The 20,719-nt window shown below is 37.8% G+C and overlaps 1 protein-coding gene across 1 annotated transcript in view; it reads left to right on the top strand.

Annotated features, from left to right (window-relative positions):
* The first annotated feature begins 1,680 nt into the window (after window positions 1-1,680).
* Window positions 1,681-20,719, top strand: part of slc1a7a (solute carrier family 1 member 7a) — a 37,067-nt gene continuing 18,028 nt past the window's right edge. Inside the window, exons 1-2 of the mRNA XM_079348523.1 lie at window positions 1,681-2,166; window positions 11,264-11,343. Of these exons, the coding sequence (XP_079204649.1) occupies window positions 2,026-2,166; window positions 11,264-11,343 (221 nt within the window). The 5' untranslated portion in view covers window positions 1,681-2,025. The remainder of the gene's footprint in view (window positions 2,167-11,263; window positions 11,344-20,719) is intronic.

Raw genomic sequence — 20,719 nt, forward strand, 5'->3', positions numbered from 1 at the left:
TCTTATTGTCTTGTTGAGAGGCCCTTCTAATGTCAGGCTTGTAAGGTGTATACTGAATAACATCTAAAAAATGTAATGATAAAAAACAACGTTGCCAATAATGTTTTCTGGAGCTTTATCGTTCCTACTAAGGACTGTGAGTGTTCCTCTTGTGAACATAAGGTTTGCCAAGATGTTCACTTCTGATGTGAAGGTGACTGGAAAGCAAAGAGAGAAATGAATTTAGAAATACAGAATTGATTTATTCTGACTCTTCTCTTTTGATTGTCCAATCAAAGACCACTCAGAAACATCCTTTTGACGCCACTTTGTCACACACACACACACACACACACACACACACACACACACACACACACACACACACACACACACACACACACACACACACACACACACACACACACACACACACACCTCCCCAAGTGTTCCACTTTCTGCCTTCTGGAGATGTTCTCTTAGCATTGCTTTGGTTATATAAAGAACAATGTTAAAATCATCTTAAGTCCAAACATCAGCACACGAGAAGCAGCTTTGGTGCAGCTTAGGAGTCTATGGTGCCATGCATCTTTCAGTATAGACCCAGATGTCCACTAATATGCAGCCATGCTCAGTTGAAGTGCTTGTTTTCCTATATTCCCAGAGAACTTACAAAAGGTTTATTACAAACTCCATGCAAGCTTGGAAGTCCTTTTTGTGTCCAATTGTGCAACATATACTCTTATGTTCAGATCCTCTGTGAGGATGGAAAAATAAATAACACACATAAAGCACTGTAATTCATTTTAAATGCTTATGTTATATTAGTGCATTTAGAGTGGAATAAATCCTCACATGTTTTTTGGCTTTACTTGGTTGCTTAATTATTTATGTCCTCTCTGCTAAAGGCTTGCACTGTTTTCCAGAAACAAATTAAGCAGACTCACCTCTGCTGTGTCACCTTTCCTGCGTAGCACATACCGACACATTGAGGATTTATTTAATTTTTTTTGCAAGCATAGCTTACACTGTCCTTTGAAAAAAAAAATCCCATTTTACAAACCTCCACGTTGCCTCAGGACACTCCATCCTTAGCTCTGTCTATGTCCTGGATTTCATTCCACGTGATGTTTTCACATGTATGTTGAAGCAGTGTATGTCTGTTTGTAGAAGAGAATAAATCACATACCCCTGTGTGTGTCTTTGTGTTTGTGCCTGAGAACATGATTAGAAATATGATTAGTGATAAATCAGCTGGTGACACACTGATTTGTTTATTTCTGTGCATATACCTCAAGGAATGTCTTCATCAATATGTTCTGTAAAATATTTAAAACAAATGCAAAGCCCTGTTTTGTATGTGGATCTTATTTACCTCATGTATGTCACTTGTGCAGTTTTTTTCGTTGTATTTCTTTTTTTGTGATCTGGAACAATCCTCTGTCCAATTGTTCAGAGAGCTCTCTAATCCAGCCTTACATGTGAGTCGTACAGCATGGCCTAATAGGATCGTAGTATTAACCCTGATGACAATACCACCAGCTGTCGCAGAGCCCCCTGTTGGCCACCAGAAAAAATGTCTTGGTGGGGCAGAGCAGGAGGTAGCTGACAGTGTCAGACAGACGCTGATGGACAGAGACAGACACAGATGGAGAGTGTGTCTGTGAGATGCTCTTAGCCTCATTTGGAATAACTGAAGAAGGACGAAGCTCAAAACCTTGTGAAGTGCTTTATATGTGGACGACTACCTCTTTTAATTTACTTTCCCCTTTTCCTAAAACTTAATCCCAACCTTTTTCTTTGAACTTTTTCTTTTAGTTTCTACTTTTCAATTCGGCATTATCCTCGTTCAGTCTGCCTTTATCTTTGTCGCCCACACCTGCTGCCTCCATCCACGCTCTGCTTTTTGTTCCAGTGTGGTGGCGGCTGTTGACTCTGTGCTGCCTCTATATGGCTGAATAGTTGGTAAGAGGGGGTGGGGGGCTTGTTCAGGAGGGTTTTCTGAGCAGGTTCTGCAAAGTTGCAGTCAGGACCAGGAGGAAGAGGATGGCAGTAGCTCTGGAAGAAGTATGGGGCCGGGTGAAGAATGTCTGCAAGCAGAACGGACTGCTCATCCTGTCTGTTCTGGCCGTGGTTATCGGCTGCCTGCTTGGCTTCTTCCTCAGAGGGAAGCGTCTCTCCGAGCAGGTCAGTTGGTGGTGATTGTGCCCCCTGGTTTCCCCTCACACTATCCCACCCTCATGTCCCCCCCCCCCCCCCCCCCTACACACACACACACACACACACACACACACACACACCTCCCCAAGTGTTCCTGTGTTACCTCCTGTCTCCTGCTTAAATGCCAAGATAGATTCAGCGGCCAAAACTGCTAATACAAGAGATTACCGAGTTCCATGGTTTCTACATCTGTCTTTACCTGCACTCAATGTGCCAACATTTCCACAGTCACACACACACGTGCATACCCCCACACACTAGATATGTACCTTCTTTGTGAGAAAACAAAAAGAATCTTCTTTCAGTTTCAGTTTTCACATTCTATAATATAAAAGCAGAAATTAATAATAGATATAAATATTTTTTAATTAAAAAATGGCGTGTGATTTTAAAGAATGTCCCTAAGCCACACATTCAGCCTTCTCTACCCTGGAAAACAAAATCAGTGATACAAAAGGTTGCATTTTTGAAGTTTTTCATATTTTCCAATTAGAAGAAATCTGCTTAAAATAAATAATTTCACTGCAAAATCACATCCTTAATATCGTCAAAAGGACGCCAAAAACCGAACCAAATAAGCCATATTCTCAATTTCACCAAGCTTGAAAATTTACTATAAGTCCCATTGCAGCTCAAATAACTTAATCTTTGCCCTCCTTTAAATGAAACATTATCCTGTAAGGGTTTTTAAAAAACCCTTACAGGATTTTCAAAGTTAAGAGAAAGAAATGATTAAATGATTGCATTAATTGAGCCTTGGCGGACAGAAGGAAAAAGGGTTTTGGCACATAATGGTAGAAAAGAGTTTCTTTCCATCACTGCTCACAGTGAAAAAGACCATTTATATGATTCCAGCCACTCACAGTCTTTCGCTTCAGCTGGTTTTAGATGGGAGAATATAAGAGAGACAATAAATGAAAATGGTAAGCCAGCTCTTACACATGTAATACATTTCATATTCATACATAAGGACATTGCTCCTCTTTTCAAGTCACAATGTAAGCTTAGATTCATGCAAGAAAAGGGAAGGGGTTTTTGTTTTAAAATGTGAAACTAGCCAGCAAGCTCTCAGCTGGACTAAATGCATCCATGCAAGGGATTGATGCAGAGGAGATTAGTTATCAATCGCTCACAGAGACATCCAGTCAGTTGTATATTTAAAACAAGACAGCATGAATGGGAAGTGCAAATGGATAGTTTTAATTCAGTGAATGTGAAGAAGCCAACAATAGATACTGGATTTAAGGGTGCATGAGACTGAGCAGAATAAAACTGATTATATATGGATTTGAATGATAACATTTTTCTCTCCATTAGAATTTAAATTACCAGTGTGTGTGTGTGTGTGTGTGTGTGTGTGCGTGTATATATATATATATATATATATATATATATAGATAGATAGATAGATAGATAGATAGATAGATAGATAGATAGATAGATAGATAGATAGATAGATAGATAGATAGATAGATATAGTAATTCATAGTATTAACTTGGTCATGTTCTTGGTCATGACTTGGTCATGTTCACTGAGGCAACCAGGCTGAATTCATAACACTGCCAATAAGAGACAAAATGCCTCGAGTGACTCTGTATCTGTTCGACCACAAACTAACAAAAGCACATTTTCATTCTTGGGTATAAGAGTAAAAATTAAATTAATTCTGATCATGCAGCTGCAGGTAAATGTATCATTACTACCTCATTTATTGTGCCACATGGGGGAGTTTGCACTTACTGGTCATAAGTATGAGGAGGAAACATGAGACTCTCACAACAGCAAGACTGCTTTTGAACTGATTTATGCAAGAAATGAGAACCTGAAGTCAGATGTAAACAGAGGATATTGATCTGAAACATGTTATTTAAAGACTCGTAGTGTGCCATCAAAAAGCATTATGTGACTATTTGTTGCTTACCGTGCAGATTAAAATGCAATATGACGCTTTTTGCATCACATGAAGAAAACTTTCAAGCAAAGAAAAACACGTTTTTCTCGTCTCAGGGCAAAATGAGGGTTGGATTTACGACCATTCAACACAACTACCATGTTTCTAATGATACAAAGCTTCATGTAAATGGGTGAAGTATCCCTTTAATCTCAAGGATAAGCTAATTGGACTTGAATTGAGTGTGATGGGGTGTCAAATGTGGAGAGACCCATGGGCCAGAAGTAGCCTGAGGTGGGACTCCAATATAAACACAACATTTTGTAAGTCTGAGTTATCATTTAAGTAGAGTCAGAGTGTTCCTCAAAGTCAGGACCAGAAGACAGCAAAGTCTGTGATCATAAAAGCTTTATTCATCTATACAGAATCCAAAGGCAGTGCGCCCCTCAGGTGAAGGAACTGATACAAACATCAAAAACATCCATTTTTCAAACCCTTTGATTATAGGCGTGGGGAAAAACTTATCTACGCCTCTTTTTTTGCTTTATCGCAGTGGTTGGCATGATTTTTATAGGTGGTCAGAGATGTTATTTTATTCAACCCTCCTTCGGGCAGTTTTTTCCCATGGTGAAAGTTGATGCCATTCATGGGGTTTTTGGTACTTTCAGTCTGGTTGTCATCTTGCTGCTCATGCTTACAGAGCTGGTACTGTACAGGACGAGCTGCTGTTATCTTGGCCTGTGCATCTACAGGCTGAGCTCTTAGGGCTCTCAGCTTATTACATGCACACAGGCGCAGATTACATCTCTTTACCATAGTGGATAACAGTTTATAATGTAAACACCGTCTTTACTAAGGTGAAGGTTTATAAAGACAAAGTCTACTGAGCAGCATGTAATTTCTTGTAACCACACAATGCAAGTAATGATAATGAGAATATAGATACACATGTCTACAGGGCACATGTCTATAGGAAATGATACTACAGACCTTATAAAGGACGGAGGGAAGAAATAATGGTAATTGACAGAGCTAGTTGGTAAGCTTTCATGGTGAAGTCAAGTGACAAAAGGTGCGCTATAATTGCAGGTGGTTTGATGTCCTAATGGACATGATTAAAAGGAGTACAGTATGTGCAACATTTTATTACATAACATTATAACATATAATATAGCAGAAATCAAGTTTATCCTCTGACAGTGTCCCTCTGAGTCATGACAGGACGAGAGAGAGGCGCTTGTGTCCGAGAGGTGTTTACATCATGTTTACATGATTTTCCTGAATTTCCCTCGGGATTAATAAAGTATCTATCTATCTATCTATCTATCTATCTATCTATCTATCTACATGGTGCATATAAAAACATTTTAGTCCAGGACTAGAGAAAAGAAGAAGAGCATAATCACTATTTATTGTGATGTCACTTCAGCATTTTTAGGTCACGGTCATACTGTTTAAATGTATATGCAATGTAAAGCTGTGTGCTGTGTGCTAACATTAGCCTGCTAACACAACAATGCAAGCCACAGGCAATTACAGCACAAGCCAAGCAAAATGTTGTCCGCTGCTTGTGCTCAAACCCTTTGTGTGAATGTAAGAAGAGTCACAGTAGGTGTGTCTCTGGAGGAGGGTCGGATTTATGGCCAAATAACAGTTTGTTTTGGTTTCATGCTAGTGCTCAAGGGACCCAAAAGTACCATATTCCTCCTTAAACAACACTAATACAATAAAATACACTCTGTTAAACCATAAGTTTCAGGATACTTTTTAAAATAGGATAAAGAGGCAAGCAAGAAAAAAACGACAAAAGAGTAAAAAATCAAAAGGAAACTTTGAGACAACTCAAGACACCATGTAGATCCATTTTGCTTGTTTTTAGCATTCACAGAGGACTAAAATAATTGACAGATTAGGTAGAATGGGGTTTTCTATTGACAAGCACTGTTCCTTTATTGTATCCCTGTCACAAACACACAAAGAGCTGAGAATGTGGGCAAGAGGCCAAACAATCTGCCCACACTAGGCCTGTCAGGATGATTTTAATTCCCTCGAAAGGAAGTAAAAAAGGAAGCCTTTTAGCTTTTAGAGTGCCTCTCATGACCCTGATCAGCCAAACCTCAAAGTGAGCAATAATCGACTAAGTCAGCGGGAAAAATGTCCCTGACAAGCAGATCCAGAAATAATTTCATTTATTTAGAATGAGGTCACACATGGAGAGAGTTTTGATCCCCGGACAAGAGCAGAATAATTAAATTGTATGAGCAAGCAATCTGCTGCTTCCTCATAGAATTGTTTCTGTCACTGTAGCAAAATAGATTTCAGTGTTTAGTCGATAATGAAGAGGGTGCTGAAGCTGGATTAAAGTAGACGGTGTTACATGTGCTAGGGTGACGATAAATAGCCGAGAAGACAGAAATGGTCACGCTGCTCTCATAGAAAAAATATAGCGGAGGCCTCTTAGTTTTAATAGAAGCTTATGTTGAAGTTCCTTAAACCTGTTCCACTTTCATTGGCAAGCAGTGGAACAGGTTTAAGGAACATTGCATTTGTTTAAAAAATACGTCTGATTATATGACACCAGAAGAGAAACCAATCAAATGCTACAGACCAAGGCACTGCAAAGGAGCAGAAAGAGCCGGAGGAGTCAGCAGACGGCAAGTCTCAACACAATATAAGAAAGTTAAGTGAGTCCTGGAAAAGAAGACAGGGTGTTGTTATCAGAGATGCTGTTTGTTATCAGTTTATCTGTTAATTCCTTTATTAATTAACTGATTCTCATATCAATGTAGTGTTAAGTAAGTATTATCAAAAACATCAGCTTTTTGAAATGTCAAGAGATTAATGTTCTTTAGAGCCAGTTTACTTAGAAAATGTACACAACTGTCTGTATAACATGTCCAAATGTTAGAAACGTTATTGATATATCATCTTCCCAGACTGTGCTGCTGCTTTGTGTATATGACTCCTAATATATTGCTAAACAGCTACTGTATGATTTCTGGAAATTCAACTATGTATACCGCAGAGCCAACCAACAAAGCAGCCACATCTGTCAGACCATCGACAACAAGTCTTTCTAAATAGTGTTTTTTACCATGTGAACATTTGACTCTTTCAGTCATAATAAAGCAGTCCTACTGCCTAATTTATCACTCTGACCATTCAATTAACATCTCATTAAACCAACCGGGACATTCCATTCACTATTCCTGGCTACTTTAGCCGATGTAACATGTCTACCAAGAGAGGAACCTAAGATGCACATACATCCATTTATCATCATTGCTGGTTAAAAACAGAAATACAAGATGGCCAAAATGGCAAATTTAAGGCTTACAAACAAGTGGGTGACCTCAGGTGAAGGTTTCTTAATGAGCACCTTAAAAGTACACTTGATGCACAAATGAGAGATTCACACATTCCAATAGAATCCTATAGAAACATCATGAATGGTTTCTTCTTCTGCTACCTCCATGCGTAGTTTATGATTTTATCCTGAATACATTAAGTAAATTGGCCTTGGCGCACATCATTTCTTTGACCTAGCTTATATAAAAATAAGGATTTTTTTATGAAGAGATATCTTTTGCAGTTTCACTGACAAGACTAATTAAACGTGTGAGAACACAATCAAATAAAGTGAGCAGTGATGATTCACCTAAAAGTAATCTAAACCTTTTTGTACCCACTCTGAAGAGAAGTAGTGAAAGAAAAGTTTTTTCATCAAGAAAAGCATTGGAGAGAATATTTAAAAAGCACATAATTTGTTATGCAAAACATGTTGCATTAGTTGGCAAGGCAACAGAATAATAATCATAAAACATAATAGTGAAATAACAGGGCAAATAAAGATATAAATACAACAGAAAATTAAAAGTAAGTTTGAGTAGTGTGTTAATCTTTTTCTTGTTCAGCTTTTTGTTCCATTATTTAAAATCTGAACTAGTTTTTTTGATCTCAAAGTAAAACAAACCTGTCTTGATTCACCTACATAGTTACTGCACATTTTTGTGGCTTGGTTGTTCTTCCTCAGCTCTCACAAACCCTTATTAGCTTATCTAAGATGTTTCAGTAACACCAATTTTAAAAACATAACCATTCTCAGCATCACACAGAGAGATTAAGCTGGAGTTGATATGCTTAATTGGAATTGTGGGAACAGGTTATAAAAGAGCTTGATTGTAACTGACACTTATTAACATTGTTATGCTTGAGGCCTGCACTCCCACAGTCAGGTAAAGATTAGGAACATGCACATCAAAGGTGGACAAAAAGCTCACAAAAACATTGAATATGTTAAGTGTGTTCATGGGTGCTTGACTTGCAGCCCCTGATGTATTTTCTTGTAAATTCTACAAAAGTATTTATGCACCTTGTGTCTGTCTTTGTGTACCAGCATGTACCACACATCTTAAAGAAACAGTGACTGTGTTTGGTCAGTTAAAAGGGCAGGAGAGAGTGACACATTTTTCTTGCTGCAGAAAGAAAGAAAGAATGGATGGGTGGATGGGTGGATGGAGATGGACTTTTTTTGTTGTTTTTTCTACTCTACTCCGTGGGTTTTTTTTCTCCTGTTTTTTAAACACATCATCCCGCTCACTTAAAGAACCAGAACCTCTGCTTTTGATGGGCATGATAGCCAAACTGGCACACCATATATGTATAAGGTTGTTTGGGTAAATGTGTTTGCAAAAAGTGTTTGCACATTGAATAGACACTAATTATTTTAAACAATTATTGAAATATCATGATACAAGTATTGGGTCTCTTTTTAGCATAGATGTGGTCCCCACCTACCAGCTTTTTAGCTGCTGCTCCCCAGTTTTCACCAGGTCTGTCATTTAGTGCTGAGCAGGATGTAATGAGCATTTTTATTGTTATACTCTGTCTGCACTCAATCCCTTAAGGTGATCTCATGCAGCTAATGTTCTGTTGATGAGAAACAGCATGATCGTAGCATAGGCACACTGAGAACTGACAATATCTCACACTCAATCTTTGATCTGCTAACAGTTTGTGTAGAGTACTGTACCTTTAAGACACTGAGACACAAATATTAATCTGTCTGGTTGGTAACTATTTTTCTCCAACAGTCCAAGACATGTACTTGTTAGTTAAATTGGTAACTCTAAATTGCCTATAGGTGTGGATGTGAGTGTGACTGGTTGTCTGTCAATATGTAAGAGTCCCGATTGACTGGCAAGCAGTGAAAGGTGTACCAGGCCTCTGGCCAAATGACAGCTAGGATTGACTCCAGTCTGTCCCAGTGAGAGCTCATCTATGAATACAAATGAGAACATACAGATATCATTCAGACTTATGTAAACACAGATATATTATCTAATAACACACTGCATCCCATGCTTTAAACCATATTTATAATGAAAAAGGATAACAAAGAAATAAGTTATGCTTGACAATGTGGCAAGTGCTGTTGAAGATATGTGCAGTGGGCACCATGGTGTAATATAAAGACAACTAAATCATAACAAAGACAAGAAATTAATGGACTCAGAAATTAATGTAACTAATCACAACAACAAGACACACTTACTGACTGAGAATCGCAGATTTCTCAATTCCTGAAGCCTGTCCTCTCCTAATGCCGGCACTGGACTTTTAGGCACTAACGCCAGGTGCACCTCGTTAGTTGATCAGTTGTTTCACCTGGGAAAACAGAAGGAGAGACGGGAAAAACGGTAAAGGGGGACAACATACAGCCATAATGCAAATTTAAAACTACCTTAGATGACCGAAGTATACTGTACAGGTTAAAACACTGTACAGTATACTATGTACTATACTGGATTCACATGAATAAAAAAGAACAATATAAACACTATAAATATGAGCATATTGAAATGTCAATTTGTACTAAAAGCCAACGCAAAAGTGTCTAAAGCAGAGATTTAAAATGTTTAATGGATAGAGCAGTTCTGATGTTAAAAGATTTAAACATTTAGGGCAGCCACTGCAAAGGCTCTGTCACCTCAAGTTTTGTTGCTTGCTTCTTGGAACATACAAGAGAATCTGGTGAGTTGACTGCGAGAACCTCTAAGAAATACGTTTTCAAAAATGAACACTGGCACCATCGTAAACAAAGACAATAGATTAAAAAAAAGCATCTTTTTGAACTACTCAAACGGACAAAAATGTAATGTTTTGTTTAGTGCTGAAGGGCAACCAACATTTTTTACAGGAAAATGCTCCAAGAACATTTTGAAAAGGAGTGGGGGACAAAGATGTTGTTGACTTGTTCAGCAACAACAGCACTAAAGCTAAAAGCAGTTTGAGACTTTGAATTCAGAACAGAAAACCAGATGACAAAGTGCACTCTGTGGCTAATAGCTTTGTCGGAGAACTTCTTTTTATTTTTTTCTGAGCAAGGCCATCCTTTGCTTCAGAACCAACAATGAAAAAGGTACTTTGTGTTTACATTGTCAGAATATTACAGCCATCAAATCTGCAATGTACTTTGTTTAATTGCACAATTAAACACCTTCTTCTTGAAAAGTCAACTCACTCTCATACTGTATGTCTTTTAATGTAAAACAACATTGTAAGAGTTATTTCTTATGGGGAAAAAAATTACATTTGTTGAGTTATAGGTCCGTAGGCTATAAGGAATGAGGAAGAGATTGGAAAGTAAAATATCTAGTTGTATGTCCTAAATCAACTCTTGGCAAGAAATCAACACCCTACACACCAACATACCAGTGTTAAACATTTCCATTGAAAAGAATAATTAAAGACTGGCTTTACAATGTATTTTTACCTTGTTAGTTTCATCATCCATACCATCAATGTTTTTTTTAGAATAGCTAGCAGATGTTCTCAGTACATTCAATAACTGAATTGGTTTAGCTTAGGGTCATAGCTCTACATCATAAATATCATTAGAAATTAGAAGGAGTTTTCTATATTTAATTAACGATATGTAAATTACTGAGTATTAAGGACTAACTAATCCCTGAGGAACTCCATGCCCTGCGTGAACATTTTTGAGACAGTTTTTTTTACATCCAACTGGGTCTTCAAAACATTGTTTTGTTGTCCTACCAATGTTGCTAAAACAAAACAGAAATCCAACCACTCATGTTAGTGAGCAATGCTTTTACTTTTCTTGCATTGTTGGGCATTGTCTTTAAAAACAATTACTCTGCCATTTGCAGGAGGTGAAGTACTTCCAGTTTCCTGGAGAGCTGCTAATGAGGATGTTGAAAATGCTCATTTTGCCCCTCGTTGTATCCAGGTAAGAGCAGCACACACGCCCACATACACACACACACAAACACACACACACACACACACACACACACACACACACACACACACACACACACACAATCAAACACTCCTAGCAAAAACACAAAAAATAAAGTGTGTACATCTGTGCTGACAGCTAAATTTGCAAAATCATTTAGGCATATGATAACTTTCACTTCTCAAGGAAAAGGTCCGGATTTGTTAAAGAATGGATTGGAGAAATTTACAACAAACTACAAACTATAATCACTTCCATTTGATGCATCATGTCATGTATGTATCTTGAGTTATGTCCTATGCGAAAATGAAGTAAACCCAATTTAATACTAGGTGCACAGAACTATAAAGAAGACATACCTGCACCCAAGTGGCTTCTTTTCTCCTCAAACAAATATAAAATCAATTTGCTGCAGACATTCCTTGGTTGCCTTTGACTGTATGACTCTGAAAGTGAAGTAGGCTACCTCAGAAAGTCAGGGTTTCTGGCATTAAATGCATTTAATTGGAAATATAAAACGTCAAATTTGTCCAACTTGTAAGCTATTTGATTTTCCTTCTGAGAGCTACTGATTGCCTCAGATGGAGGATATTGACTGGCTTCAGATAATTTCATTTGAATATATGTGTACTTTATGGAATTAATGCATAGTGACACTCTTTTGAAGAAAATTGGAAAAATCTTCTGTATCACGTTTGTGTAATTCAGCATCAGCTAATGATTCCCCAAGCAGTTGTTTTCTTGGATACTCTATGAAACAGACTCATGGTACAAAAGAAATCATGCTATGACTACTTTAGTGTGGACTGTATGAATTATGCCAAAATGTAATAATAATTAATAAACTACCCACCATTTAATATCAGCTACATCTGAGGATGACTAATGTTTCTTACAATGAACATTTATATTTTGCTTCATAAGGATATTCACAGGGAGACATGGTAGACATCTACAGAAAAAAGGACAAGATAAAAATGAAAGAATATGGAAAAAGACATTAATAGGATTTAAAAACTATTACCTGGGCTTGGATGTTTTTTCCTGCACCCTGTGAGCAGAGGCTGTGGAGCTTACGGCGGGCAGTCCTGGTTCAAATCTGACCTTTGGCCCCTTTCCTGCATGTCATTCCCCACTTTGTCTCTCTTTCTCCCCCCACCCCAGGTTTCAAACGCTTTCAACTATCCTGTCTAGATAGACGCATAAACAACAACGATTAAAAGTACAAAAATAAATCTTTAAAGAAACATTATTTAAAAAAGTAAAACAAATTCAACTTGAATAAAACGGATTAAACAAGACAATTGGATTATCAGTGCAAAGCACTGCAGAGAAGGATTTAAATGAGCACACCCAAATTAAATTGCATGATGATGGGCATCAGCAAAAAGAAACCAAGAATTGAAGCAAAGCCTAAGTCCTTCAAGGAGAATATTGCAGGTATGCATAATACCCAAATCAGCCCCAACATGCCAATATTTAAATCATAAACAAACTTCTTAAATATCGCAATGAAATGATTGAATATTAAAATAAGATTGATGCTTTTCTTTTAATCAAAAAAAAAGAAAAAGTTAAATCTGTTAAAATGTAAAACCGTATTATAATTGCTCCTTTGGCTGTGCACAGCTAAACATCAATTGATGTGGAAGAGAAGCACAATCTAGTCAAGACTTCCACTGTATCCCTGTTACCTTTTGTAACACCCAGGATCACAGATGCCATGGTTTATATCAAAGTAAACCTGTTGCCCTTTTATAGATTTGGATGCAGTTTGAGACACACTCAGCCTGCCAGATTCTTCAGTCTGACTATTTTAGGCCCAAAGCTCTCAGTCGGCTGCCTGAGGTCACTGCTGTTCAACACACAGATGAAAAAACTCCCAAAACAAATCATGCAAACGCACCGGTTACATGCAGGCTGCTTTGTGCAATAAGCTACTTACAATCTATACAACAGCAAAGACTGGATGAGAAGTTAATCCTCCCTTCCTCTCGATGCCTCGTTCTCTCTGTGACGTGTGTTATGTCTGTCTCATGTTTATTTTTGTTACTGCAAGGCAAAGGGCAGAAAGGGTATTCTTCTCTTCTTTCATACATAAATTAAATAAAGGTCCGTTCCCCTTGAATCAGGGCAAGAGACAATTTAAGTGCAATACCTGCCAAGCGTGTCACACGTGAGGTGAAGAGACGTTAATTACAACTAATCTGAGACAGTGCATGCAAGCAGGCGGCCAAACACAACTGAGCAGAACACACACCTGCAGCTCACTCACAGGAGCAATCAGGGCAAATGTTTAACACTATACACATGGGCTCAGGAGGATGGAGCTCCTGTTGTGTGCAGCACATGCCTCCTTCTTGTGCCTGTCTGTGACTTGATGAAAGCAATAATGGATACTGAAAGTGGAAGGTTACTTCACAGCGGCTCTGTTGTGTGTAAGAACATCACAGGTACTTCCTGTTCTGAGATCAATTGTGGTACATGTACATGTTTGAAACCCTAGGTGCACTCACAGAAACAAACATACTGTAGCTTTTATTTCTATCTGTCTTTACTTTCTATCTCCTATTTGACGACAGTCTGTATCTGGATTGGAATGCACAAACCTGCCGGTCGACGTGTATTGAACAGCAGGGCTTATCTAGGGGTGAATATCTGCAGCAGCCCTATAGCCTGCCTGTTCCCATTTTTTCCCTCGCTGCGCCATCTGCACACCAGCCAGAGCAGAAACCAGATTATCCCATGAACGCGTCATGCAGAATCAATGGTCACTCCACTTACAGCGTCCTTATGTTCCATGTGTCTTAATTTGTGCTGCAATTTATAGAGTTTAAAAATATATGACTTTTTCCTGTTGTTTCTAGCAAAAGACACCTCTGTAGTTTAATTAAGACTGCCTATAGGAAGATCCTACAATGCTTTTGCTACCGTTTGTAGGTCAAAGGGCAGTTTAATGAATCATCCACACAAACATATGGCAGATCCAAACAGTTTTTACAGTGCTGATAACTTCCAGCTAGCAATTTTTTATTTATTTTTTTTTTTTTGAAAAGTTTTACTTTACTAGTATGTTACTTTGAAAAATATTGTGTTTCTAGTGACACCGCCAGCGGCTAGGCTAACTGCACCAGCATCATGTTGCTTGCTTTCGCTTGCGTGCTCGTACATACAGGAGTTAGCATCTTCATCGGCTCTCCGTAAGCAGAGCTGTGTGACGAGGACGCCAAGGACACGCATAGACATCACTTCCTGCAGCTTTCGCAGAGTTCGTCAACAAAAAAAAATATTATACTGGCAACACAGATAGCAAGGGAATGTGTCATTTTCAACATCAGTTAACCGTTCTCTTACTAATGGGCAATAAAGCATTATTTAATTATGTGACAAAGTTTCATATCGCCCCTTTAAACATCCGCACTCATGTAATGAGGTCTCCGCCCATAGAATTGAACCACATGATTTTGCAGAAATGCTGTGGGAACCACCATTGTCATAACGTTATGCTTTATCCTACCATAAGTTTCTCATCTTTCAGCCTCTGTATGTTACTTGCTTGAAGGACACCTGGAAAGGCAGATGCCCTTATATATGGAGAAAAGAAACGACTTGTAAATATTCTCAAAAATGTATGTTAAGAAGTACAGTTTAATCGAATAGCAGGGATATTATGTGAATACAACACCCTGCTGTGATTTAAAAAGCTCACCCTCAGATGTTTTTTAAGCAGGTATGAGGAAGTGTCATTTTCTTGAGACAGCACTAATGCACTAGTGTATAGCGTCAAGTGCAGCCTGATAGATAGATAGATAGATAGATAGATAGATAGATAGATAGATAGATAGATAGATAGATAGATAGATAGATAGATAGATAGATAGATAGATAGATAGATAGATAGATAGATAGATAGATAGATAGATAGATAGATAGATAGATAGATAGATAGATAGATAGATAGATAGATAGATAGATAGATAGATAGATAGATAGATAGATAGATAGATAGATAGATAGATAGATAGATAGATAGATAGATAGATAGATACTTTACTGATCCCGAGGGAAATTCAAGGCATCCAGTAGCAGTATACAGACAGGCAGATAATACAGACAGATAATAGCCTGATAATAGCCTTGCTGCAAATTTGATTCCTTCTATCCTTTTTACTTAATGTCAGGATGTTCTTAGAGAGACTATGCACCTACAATGTGCTCGATGGAGTCCTAATGTAAGCATCTATTAAGCCTAATGGTCCCTTATTTGTTGTTCTGGTTGTACTTTTAAAAATAAATTATTAAGATTATGTCTTGAGTATTCTTCAGAATATTTCTAGTAGATAGATCCATGATATCAAGTTATTCATGTTGCCAGCTTATTGAACATTTACATTTAGATCTTATTTTGTGTAGATATTTCGTAATGTATTTTGAGTTTTTTGTTTTCTTAAAGCAACCTAATGTGATCATGTGTCCCATCGACCATATTCAAGCTTCTGCCATTTTTCTGTGACATCACACCAGGGATGGATGCTTAAATGTTGTGTCACACGGATCTGTTTTTCAAGTTGTGAGTCAAATGAACATTAAGAATCTCATAAGTTTGAAAATCCAAAAAGAACTAAAACCTTTGTTGAACCGCTACCTACCATCAGCCAATAGCTAATGTTACCAAGCAGCCTGTCAGTTTGCAAAAGCAAGTCCTTTATTTTAATACAGTAGCTGACTAATTCAGTGGCACTGACTTTGATTTTATCTTTGCAAATCTTACCCTCAAGGTTCAGCTCTAATGAACATTGCCATCCCTTTTATTATCCTATCATGACGATGCAGAAATAAACTGTTCCTTAAACCACCTAAAACCATCTGTGAGATCTATGACGCAGCTTGTTCCTGCCCTTTAGAGAATGCATTAGAAAGATGGTCGTACATAAATGAGTTTTACTGCCCGTGGAATGGGAAGGACAGCCGTACTCCAGCTATTCTCCCTCTTGTATGCTTCTTACAATAACTCTTGCTTGGGCTGCACACAGTCGTAAGCTGAGACCCACACCAAGGTCTTTGACAGGTGCGCTTGCTCCATCATCTGTTTTATCCAATACATGCAGAAGCACATGCAGAACAAACACTTGCATGCTTGCAACAGAGATTTGGATTGAGAATATTTGTTATACAGTACATGACATTCAGTGGTGTCAAACATCGATCCGTAGAGCCGAGAGGCTTGTCTTTTAAAGTATCCAAAATGTCTTTCTGTTTCTCCTGCATTGTTTTGTATACAATGCAGCTCTAAACTTCAGCAATTTGATTGAAGTTGAGTCTGGGTCTCAGCATACACAATATCACACAACCCTCCCTGTTTACCAAAAGGCTCAAATACAACATGTAGCTGTACTGTTGTGGCTTTTAGCAGCATTCCATCATTTGTCTTTCTTCTGCCAGAAAGCAAACAGCTCCAAAAAGCCGACATGGTTTGCCAGCATTCATGGGTAGTCTGTCGTAATGGTAGATAATACGTTATGTCTGAGAGGGTTATTGTCCTTGTTTGGTCAATTTTAATGGAACAAAATGCTAAGAGGGAGTATACAGTGCTCAACAGATAATAAAGAGAAAACCTTGAGCTCTGCTTGATGAATTTTAAAGTAAAATAATCAAAAGGTTAAAATAAAGATGAAGAGGACAATTTTTTACCCTGTTAAGGAACATGCTGCTTATAAGTGAATTACGCTTTGTTTCATTATATAAAAACATATATTCCATTGGAGTTGTCTAATGTTAATTTCTAATCAGTTATTTCATTTTCCTGCTTGGTTCACTGGTCAACTGGGCAGGTCAGGCAACTGAGTTAGATGAACCAGAGGTTTACAGTGAATTGTTTTCTTAATCTCAGCATACTGAGGGGACAAACACTGCGCACAGCAGGACAGTAGAGTTTACCCCCAATGGCCAAAAAAAAAAACACTAACCCAAACCAAGAGCTCAAAACTCTACAGCGAAGTATAAAGAGCTTTTACTCTTTGCTTTTTAAAGTGGCCTCTTATGTTACAACAAGACCTGATCAGCAAAGAGCCCCTAACACATTTACTGTAGCAGCACTGACCTGCCTTGACCTTCATTAGAAGTGGTGACTCATATTGTGTATATGTCATTGTAGGTGAGGTCGTCTTGTCATCAGCAAGGTAACAAGTATGTTATTGAAAACTGCTGGTAATTGCTGCGAGCCATAGAGTTGACATGAGTGATTATTGACAAAAAATGAACAGTATGCGATTGGTTTTTTTCTGTTCGAGTTGCCCATGCTTCTCTCCCAGCTCAGACAAATTGAAACTGTATGAGAATGAAATCACCGCTCAGCACAAATGGTGCAGGTTAAGACTGTTTTTCTTCACAATCAGTCTCAAAACAGCAGTAAGCTACATGAAAGCAGAAAACTATACAAGTGTGTTTAAGTTTGAAAATCATTTTCACAATATGCTTTGTGAATAGGATCTTGAGACCAGGCAGATATCGGGGGATAATGATGTGCAGTTTATGGCGCTAGGAGCTGCTCCATTTTGTTTTGAGTAATATTAAGCTTTAATGTTTGCTCAGAAATAGGTCTATCAGCACATCTTCAGTGGTTTAAAGAGACCTTGAAGGTAAAGTTCTTTAGTCATTCTTTTTTCAGTCATATTTCACCACCTCAAACAACAAGATTATTGCTTCTGTGTCCTTTTTCAGTAGGATTAACAAAAAACTACTGGCCAGGTTTTTTTCATGATCATGTAGGAGTGTTGCATCATCACCAAATACATTGAACCCAATAGACTGAGGAACAGGAAATTAATAATATATCTTAGACAAGAACAAGAAATCAATGGTGCAGCTGAACCCTTTCCTATCATGAAGCAAACAGGAATGAGAAAAAGATTGAAAAAGAGTGACCTGCAGGCCAGGATGAGCCAGAGGGCATGTCATCTGCTGTAGTTAAAAGAAAAACATGCTATACTTACTTTTTTAAAGCAGCCACAACTGCGAACAAGCAATAGTGTATCCAACCTCTGAAATGTTCTCCTATAAGGAGACATTTTGTAATAAGTGTAATAAGTTTTGTAATAAGCTCCCTTTTAAGCTTTCTCTTCAGGGTTAGTACATTTGTACATTATAGTATTTTAGTATGCCTTTCACAAAACATTTTCTACACCTATACTGTCTGCTAAATAATAAAGGTGTTGATAAAGTGTGTCCTCTGGAAACACTAAATAAACTAAATACTAGACAGGGACACATCCAAGAACACGGATTTGGTCAACTAAATAACAGGGAAATGCCGCAGTGTCACTACCACAGTGCCCTTACACTGTCAATAACCCCTCTTCAAGGAGCCTCAGCCTTCTTTTTTTCATCTGGACCAAGGATTACTGTAATGCTCTAGCTCAGCGCAGGTGCAGCAGTGAGGACTGTAAGCCCCATATGGTCCAAAAATCTTGCAGCAGATCTGCTAAGAGTGCTTGAAAACCTATCAATCAAGGCAGCTTCACATGGCAGGCGATGCGTTGTAATCCCACCTTGACTCAGATATCACAGAGTAGGACAGAGATTTCACAGCAGTCACTGTGCTCAGGAGTTTTGTTGGTCTTATCCTCTCAATAGTAAGTAGAGAAGCAACAACTGCAATAGGGCTGACCTGAAGTATTTTTTGCTCATTTGTGCTCATTTGTATGTATTAATGGTGTATGATGTCCAGATCATCATGACTTAGTGTGACACATGAAGAACTAAGCCATACATTAATCAGGAACTATATTGAAAAAAAAACTCACTTTAAGGTGCACGATGAAGATTTGGTAGAGGAATTTGAAAGTTGGAAAAGTGAAACAAAGTTATTAATTACACATTGTAAATGACATGAACGATTGTGGGTGAATATAAATGCTTTTACTAGTCACTGTCAGAGATTTCTCCATTTTTAATTATGGACTTTCATCTTTATTTTCTTTATATATGTTAGCAGTCACTTGTGCCAACATAGAGATACAACAAATTAATCTGGCATTTTTTAATGCAAAATAAATTATAATAGGCGATGGATTTGGCTAGTTCAGTCTAAGACAAAAAAAAGATGTCAGCTGTCAACAAAAGATTTCTCGAGAACAGCATACAACGGCGTGTCCAGAGGGGTGGCATGGGCTCCCATTGAAATCTTATTGGTCAGCCCAAAAATCTCTAAGTCTGATTGGCTGTTTCCCTATCAGACCTGGGACTCTAAAATCAACTATAAGGTATTTGTTTTGCAAAAGGCTGCTCATAGTTTTCAACTCAATAAAGCATAGTTTCTTGTATTTGTACTTTACATTGCAATTAAAAAAATACACAAGACAGTGTCTCAGAAAAGTATGTATGTCGTAAAAAAAAAAACCTTTAAATTGTGTCTTTGAACGTACATCTTTTTGTCTTGTTAAAAAAAATCCAGCTTATGTATTATGATGTGTTATAAAGTAGATATTGGTGAGGTTACAAAGGGTAAATAATTGATATTTATTCGTGTTTGCTTGTCAGTATATCACACTTTAGGCCACCCCTGCATAAGTTAGGGCCCCAGTTGGGCCAACCCAGCCAAAAAAACCTGGACTTCCCTCTGTGTATATGAAACTTGTAATTTATTTTTTTAAGTCAGTGCTCTGACAATGATTCTTTACACATTACTAAGTTGATAGACGATATGAGACACAAACAGATCCCATCAAAGATACAACCTTTTATGTAGATATTATTAGAAAATTTAAATGAACAGAGAAGGAGAAAGAGGAAGCTAGGAAGTAAATCCCCTTCAAAAGATAATGTAATTTTATTTCTCTTTTTTGATCGTGTGGCTTTAGTTTTTTGTTTTCAAAAGAGCGTAAGAGAGAGAAATCAGCCATCTCTATGCACATAACATACAATGCAGCTAAAATCCTCCGCCTGCTGTTTCCCAGAAGATTGATGTTTTGATTTGTTTTCCTCACTTTGTTGTCCTGACGTCTTGATTTTCCTGGTAGAGGTCATTTAATCCCTGATCACTGCAGGACAAGCCCTTTAGTTACAACTGCTACACATGTTGTCTGATGTACAGGAGGAGGGGGTCACACAACTGTTTATTATCTCGGATTTTTTTTCTTATCAAATCTCAAGTAGCAACATACAAAACAGAAGGAAAAACAAACCGTTTGGCTTCATAAACTGACACAGTGGTGGATGGAATAATTAATTTTCTAAGCGTGTGTTATATCCATGGTGAGAATTTATATAGGATTTGTATGGTAATGGTTGATGTATTAAAACCATTTCAAGAATTAACAAGCATTGCAATTACTTTCTGGAGAGTTTTTTCTTCGCTCAAGTTGAC

The sequence above is a fragment of the Symphodus melops genome (assembly GCF_947650265.1).
Source record: "Symphodus melops genome assembly, chromosome: 7".
In the NCBI taxonomy this organism is placed as follows: domain Eukaryota; kingdom Metazoa; phylum Chordata; class Actinopteri; order Labriformes; family Labridae; genus Symphodus; species Symphodus melops.